Source organism: Protobothrops mucrosquamatus, unplaced genomic scaffold (genome assembly GCF_001527695.2).
Source record: "Protobothrops mucrosquamatus isolate PMUCROS unplaced genomic scaffold, P.Mucros_1.0 scaffold1325, whole genome shotgun sequence".
In the NCBI taxonomy this organism is placed as follows: Eukaryota; Metazoa; Chordata; class Lepidosauria; order Squamata; family Viperidae; genus Protobothrops; species Protobothrops mucrosquamatus.
In genome coordinates this window covers 330,117-336,677 of record NW_015387525.1, presented here as the reverse complement: position 1 = coordinate 336,677, position 6,561 = coordinate 330,117, and the positions used below count along the sequence as shown (strand labels likewise).

The 6,561-nt window shown below is 43.4% G+C and overlaps 1 protein-coding gene across 1 annotated transcript in view; it reads right to left on the bottom strand.

Moving 5' to 3' along the window:
- The window catches only part of CRTAM (cytotoxic and regulatory T cell molecule), a 12,203-nt gene extending 9,535 nt beyond the window's left edge, over positions 1–2,668 (bottom strand). The window contains exon 1 of the mRNA XM_015821407.2: positions 2,617–2,668. Within this exon, the coding sequence (XP_015676893.1) occupies positions 2,617–2,668 (52 nt within the window). The remainder of the gene's footprint in view (positions 1–2,616) is intronic.
- Between the last annotated feature and the right edge of the window lie 3,893 nt (positions 2,669–6,561).

The window sequence follows — 6,561 nt, the reverse complement described above, 5'->3', positions numbered from 1 at the left end:
CGTCAGCCAGCTCAGGCAGGGCTGTTGATACATAGCAGGGAGCCAGGTATATAATCAACAAGCCCACTTGTACCCCTTGCCCCCATTTCACAAGGAGGGACTCCACGCCGTCTATCTGAGGCACAGTGGTCTCCCTAGGACAAAGGCTCTCCCTTATAATGACCGCTACCCCCCCGCCCCTACCCCGGGTCCTCGGCCGTTGAAATGCCTGAAAACCCGGCGGGCAGATGTCTACCAGAGGTACTCCTCCTTCTACGCCTAGCCAGGTCTCAGTAATACCTGCCAGGTCCGCACCCCCCTCTAAAATAAGGTCTTGTATGAGGGGGGCCTTATTAACCACGGACCTGGCATTACATAGCATCAGCCGATGGTCCCGGGCCGGAGGGTCTAATTCTCCTGGGGACCGGGTAGAGACCTGAGGACCGGAGCACCCACAAGCTTGTAAATAGCGTGTGCGTGCTCCCCTAACTTGATATGGTCCTCTGCTCCCGCCATATCTGCCCCTCCCACTGACCGTACTAATTCCTCCAGTCTATCCTCCAGACCATGAGATTCCAAGCAGTTTACAATAAAAGAACATTAAAAAATACCCCATTTATCCCTCAACCCCTCCCAATTAAAGCCACATTGCCAATTCAGCTAAAACACAACCCCAATCCAAGATCTAAGGAAATCAAAATGCAAGGGTGAGCCAGCCCAGTGTGAATGCTGAATTTACCCACCCAAAGGGCTGCTTCCATTCTATCTTTCTGTTCCATTTCACCCACCTAAAACAATGTCACACTTCTACAAACATTGGAGTTTCCCGGAGTTTATTGATACCTCCACCTTGTCGGTGAAAAGTGTCACTGCGGCTGGAGTGTTTGTTGTCCATAGGATGGAATAAAATGTTCCAAAATACTCATATCAAAGTGAAACTTTGTCAAGTTTTCTCCTGGGGGCTCCAAGACAGCATTTGTGGTCTTCCTGTGGACTCATCTTTAGTTTCACTGTTTCCTGCCGCAACTTTTAGCAGGTCTGTTCACTGACTAGCAAATGAGGCCGAAAGGAAATGTACACGCCAACAGAGATCGGGCCCCAGAATCAATTATGCATTTCCTTTCCATTTGAGGTATTAGAAAAACCAAGAGTGAAAAAATGCAGCAAGCGTGGTTTAAATACATGTGAATGTGTATTTTAAATGGAACCAAATATGTAGAGAAAAGAAGGACTAGGGGGGACATGATAGTAGTATTCCAATTTTGAAGGGCTGCCACAAAGAGGAGGGGGGTCAACTTATTTTCCAAAGGACCAAAAGGCAAGACAAGAAACAATGGATGGCAACTAATCAAGGAGAGAAGCAACCTAGAATTAAAGAGAAACTTCCTAACAGTGAGGACAATTAATCAGTGGAATGGCTTTCCTCCAGAAATTGTCGGTGCTTCATCACTGGAGGTTTTTAAGAAAGAGACTGGACAGTCACTTGTCTGAAATGGTATTGGGTCTTCTGCTTGAGCAGGGGTGGGGTTGGACTAGAAGACCTCCAAGGTCTCTTCCAGCTCTATTCTGATTGATTGATTGACGTTGGAGAACGGGAAATGGGGAATGATTCATTTCCACCACATTTTGGCTTAGCATCCTCCCACCTACCCGGCATTAGTCAGAATTCCCAGGTTGAGTTCAGACATTGCCCTAAGCCAGGGTTCTCCAAAATGGTCAATATGGACCCACCAGGGTAGTTGAGACTATCCATTATGGTTGTTATGGTTATTATTCACAGTACTACTAGCGAATGTACTTATTATTAAATGATTTTCATCTAAGAAATGTTTGGGGGGAGTCAAATGAAGAATCCGAAATGAAATTTCACAAAGGGGTGGATGGCAGTACGAGAAAGACCTGGAGAAAAGAGTGAAGAGGTGCTACCTAGGGAATAGAATAGAATAGAATAGAATAGAATAGAATAGAATAACAGTTGGAAGGGACCTTGGAGGTCTTCTAGTCCAACCCCCTGCTCATGCCATTTCAAACAATGATAGATAAGAGATGGTAAGCCCTCAGCTGTATAAAAGGCAGAGAAAAAAGCTGAGAAGAAACCCTCCCTAACTTCCCAGACTTCAAAGGAAACAAGATTTGCCCTTTCAGCCTTACAAGACTCTGTTCAGGTAGACTCACAATAAAGTAAGAGTTGCTCCAATAAAAGAGAGTATGTGCAGCTCAGGGTTGAAATGAAGGGTCCTCGGTGCTCTCTGAGTTTGGTTGTGTCTTGCAAGAAAACAATCAAGCTCAGAGAGCACCACAGACCCCTAAGAGTAGCTCATCTCATCATGACCATCACCATCCCAAGAGCTCCCGGCAGAGAGAAAATGAGTAATCTAACCCAATGACCCAAAATATTTCACTCTTTGAAAGAATCTGCATCCTTGAGAACAGTCCTTAAACCACCCCCAGCTGGCCTTACTCCCTGCAGACCAAGGAGAACGTTGGCTTGGTCTCAACATCCAGGAGGTGAAGCTGAGCCCAGCCTAATCCTAAAAAGCTGCAAGTTCCTCTACCAAATACTGGTTCTCTTGAAACCATCAAGATATCCCAGAACTGAATTCTGGGCACTGAATTCAAGTTCTGGTGGTTACGTACCTCGCAGTGACAGGAGAGCTAGCACCCAGACTTGGGGGACGCAAGTCATCATCTTGAGGTGATGCCTGATCGGCTTCCTCTCCGCTTCCGACCTCAGGGGCTTGCTGCCGACTTCTCCTTTTCAACAGAGCAGCAAAAGTCATGTCCCATGACTTCATCAGTGGCAGGTCTGCCTTCTTCCTTTCCACTCCTTCCCCCGTATCTTCACACCCTGCAAAGGGACAACTGATCTCCCAAGCTTGTACGTGGGGAAATCTGCACCTCTCTCTCTTTAGAGTGTTCACTTTGTGGTCAGCGCCGAAGCACAGCTCAGCCACCAGTTCTTGCAAAGTTCACTGTGCAGGCATCTCATAGCTTCCTGGTGGGTGTGCCCCAAATTGCCTCTCATACAAATTGGACAAGCCGTGTTACATTTAGGCAGGACAGACCAACTGCTGGTTCCTTAAGGAACGTGGACTTTTGCCTTTGTGAATCACAATGCTCCAGTGACATCTGTCTGTCTCTTTCTATCTCTATCATCCTCCTTAACATTGATGCTAATCATACCATTATGGGCTATTCCTGGTTGCTTCCACTTGCAAATGCATCGCCATGTTGATTGACAGCAGATAGTCCCAGGACTTGTCTGTTTTAGCCTTCCAAGAGACCGTGTCAACTTTGCCTTAACACTTCGGTTTGCACAAATGTGTTGTTGCATCTACTGATTGATTTTGCTGCCAGGACCACCCTCCTGTTACTCAGTTTTTATTCCACCTACTAGTATAGTGATTGTGTTGCATTGGTTTGCTAGTGATGCTGATGGACTTTACAGGAAGTGAAAACGGGACTGTCCTTGCAAATTAGAGGTATAAAAAGTCCTGCACCTTGCAGTGAAGTGCATTCTTGCCAACCCCAAAAGAACTGAAAACGAAATTTATTGGCACGATTCAGGACCAACTTTAACCATCGTCTTTTTAAATCCCTTTTTGCTCTGTGGGACTCCCTTCCTCATAAAGTTTATGCAACTTGCAGTGTCTGTTCCTTAGCATGATGGGAAAGGGAGAAATATATCTGTATCCATTTTTTTAAAAAATATACCCTTTTAGAAAGGGTTTAGAAAGGGTCTACCACATCCTGTTTCAGTTGTCCTTTCTGCCAAATTGGAAACCACCGTACATTAACTCAATTGTTCCCAGACCTTGTGTCCAAATAATATTCTGGAGAGACAGTAAGAGCCGTTTTGCGGAAGGAAAATAAATAAATAAATAAATAAATACACACTTTGAAGTGTGGTTGTGAGAAACTGAGACAGATTTCTTTTATTGAGATCAATTCCTTTTCAAATGACAACATGTGGAACTTGAGCAGTAACAGAAAGAAAAATATAAGCAGCAATCCTCTCCTTAAACACACACACACGCACACACAAAAACACACAATTTACATCCAAAGGGAAAATCTGCAAAAGGAGGCATAGGATTTCCCCTTTCATACCAGATAACACTCTGAAAAACTTAAAGCAACAATAAAAAGGACGTTGCTTATTTAGCACCAATCCCTTTAACAGAAAATCTTAGTCCACTCCAAACTCCTTGCAAACTCTTTTTAAAAAAAAACAAAAAAAACAAAAACAAAGCACCATAACGAAAAAAACACTAACATTTGGTTATGGGAAGGAGACTAGGTAAACCTTTCCCAAATATTCCAAAAATATATTTTTTGCATGTCATTTTTTAAAAGATTCCTTGCTTCTCATTTCCCTGAATTCAGCAGTTTCCTTTTTAGAGAGGTGTGCTGGCTCGGAAGCCAGCCCTGCCACATTTGAGAAATTTCTCTCCCAAATCAGTGCACGATTACGACTAACATGCTAAAATAGGTACTTGGTGAAAAAAATGGACATTTATCCAATCATCCCTACATGAGCATCAATAGTAACAACTGAGTAAGAACCTGGAACATTTAGTCAGTGAACAAGTTTTGATACGTTAAGATTGACCTACTTTGGGGATGGATGCTACTCAAACGTGGGGGTTTTTTTTGTACAGTACATCATTAAGTATGAACAACCTGCAAGCTGTCAGTGCAAAACACAATTCCCGCCCCAATTAAATACGTATCAGTCACCCATAGGTCGGCTTTGATTGTCAAACACGGTTCAAAGATCGCAAGGACTCTTCTGGAAAAACAAGCCTAAAGAAGCTAGACTTTCGGTCATTGTTAGAATATCTGTACATAGCCAAAAATATTTTAAATTACATACGTGTGTGTATATATATATGTATGTGCAGGTGTGTGTGTCTATACACATATGTATACATCTCCAAAAATACTAGCAGCAACCAACTGCATAATACAAGGCCTGCAATTGCTCTCCTGCGCTCAGTTGCAACTTCTTGACTTTTCACTGTACATCCCTGGTTAAAAATAACGCTTTTCAGAACGCCTTCTTTTACAATGGGTAGAATGTACATAATTTAAGTAAATTTACATATTGCACACCAGGAGCTTTCAGGATCAGCGTTGCCCCCTATGCTACGCTGGCTGGAAGCTCCTTTTTTAAAGCAAAGCTTATCCTATATGTAAGATACAAATGGCAGCCCCGTGGCAGCTCCGTTGAGGGCTGGCCAGCCCTACCCTTTGGCAGAATTCAGGAAGGTGCCAACAAGGTTTGGAGACGTAAGCTCTGTGCCCAGAGTACCTACTTGGTGCTCCCTAAACTAGTCTTGAGCCTTGAGGTGCAGTAGGGAAGGTGATGGGACCATATCACCACTACGGTTGAAGAAAGATTTAACTGGCAGTTGGGTTGGCTTTGGTATGTGGATAAAAAAGGGAGCACCATTTTGATCGTTGCCTTAGATAGCACAATATTTTGGGTTGAATTGAAGCCGGTTTTTCTACCATTCAAACTACCTGCAGCACTAAGGAATAGAGGCAGTCCTTGACTCACAAGCCTTCGCTTAGCAATTGTTGCAAAATGACTTACAAAGCAGCCTTCGCACTTAATGATTGTTACCGTGTCCCCAGGGACATGTGATCCAAATTTGGGCCCTTGGCAACTGGCAGATCTTTATGACGGTTACAGCATCCCAGGGTAATGTGAGGGCAATTGGTGACTGTTCCCTGGGGTCTTCTGACAAGTGAAGCCAATGGGGGAAGCTGGATTCGCTTAATGATCATTTGATTTGCCTAACGACTGCAGGAAAAAGGTCATAAAATCAAATGCAGCAGAGAATTTGGTCTCAATTGTGATTGTTACGTTGAGGATCACTGGTAATGTAAGAACCATAGTTTACCAAGTTAGTGTTGGCGTGTATCTGCTGGGGTCAACTTTATGTCTGGTGAAACTATCTTAAGATACTTATCGTCCCAACCAGACACCAAAAAGTTAGTCCCTTGGACTTTTCATACTGGCCTTGAATGTAGTTGAAGGTAAAAGCTGCATCTTTAAACTGCCTAAATGCGTGGAAAAGTACTACATTTTTCAAACAATTTGATAAACTGATGTTTATCAATTCAACATAGCATTTAAACATACCTTAAAATGGCACCGTGAAACAGGCAGCTCTGCGTATCTGAAGCTTAGGGACCCCCATTTCTATGTATTCTGAACTCGCATTTTCTGGGTGTACCTTTAGCTAAATTACCACCTCTCTTGTATCCAATTGTTATTAAATAATTTTTTCTAGTTCTGTTAGCAAAACTTCCCCTCTTTAATTCCCAGTCACCAAGTTCACACCAACAGGAAACCAACAGGCACTGCAATATTTTGAATATTCAAGATTACCATCCAGCTTAATCCCATTACTAGATATATCCAGGACCAGATCTTGTGTGTTTGGTGGGTTATCTAAGAGCTGATCCAGTAGCACCCACGTTTAGATTATCCACCAGAACTCAAAATGTCTCAGAGTCACAGACGGAAGCCTTGTCCTCTGACTCATGATAGGACCAGCTCTATGTACAAAC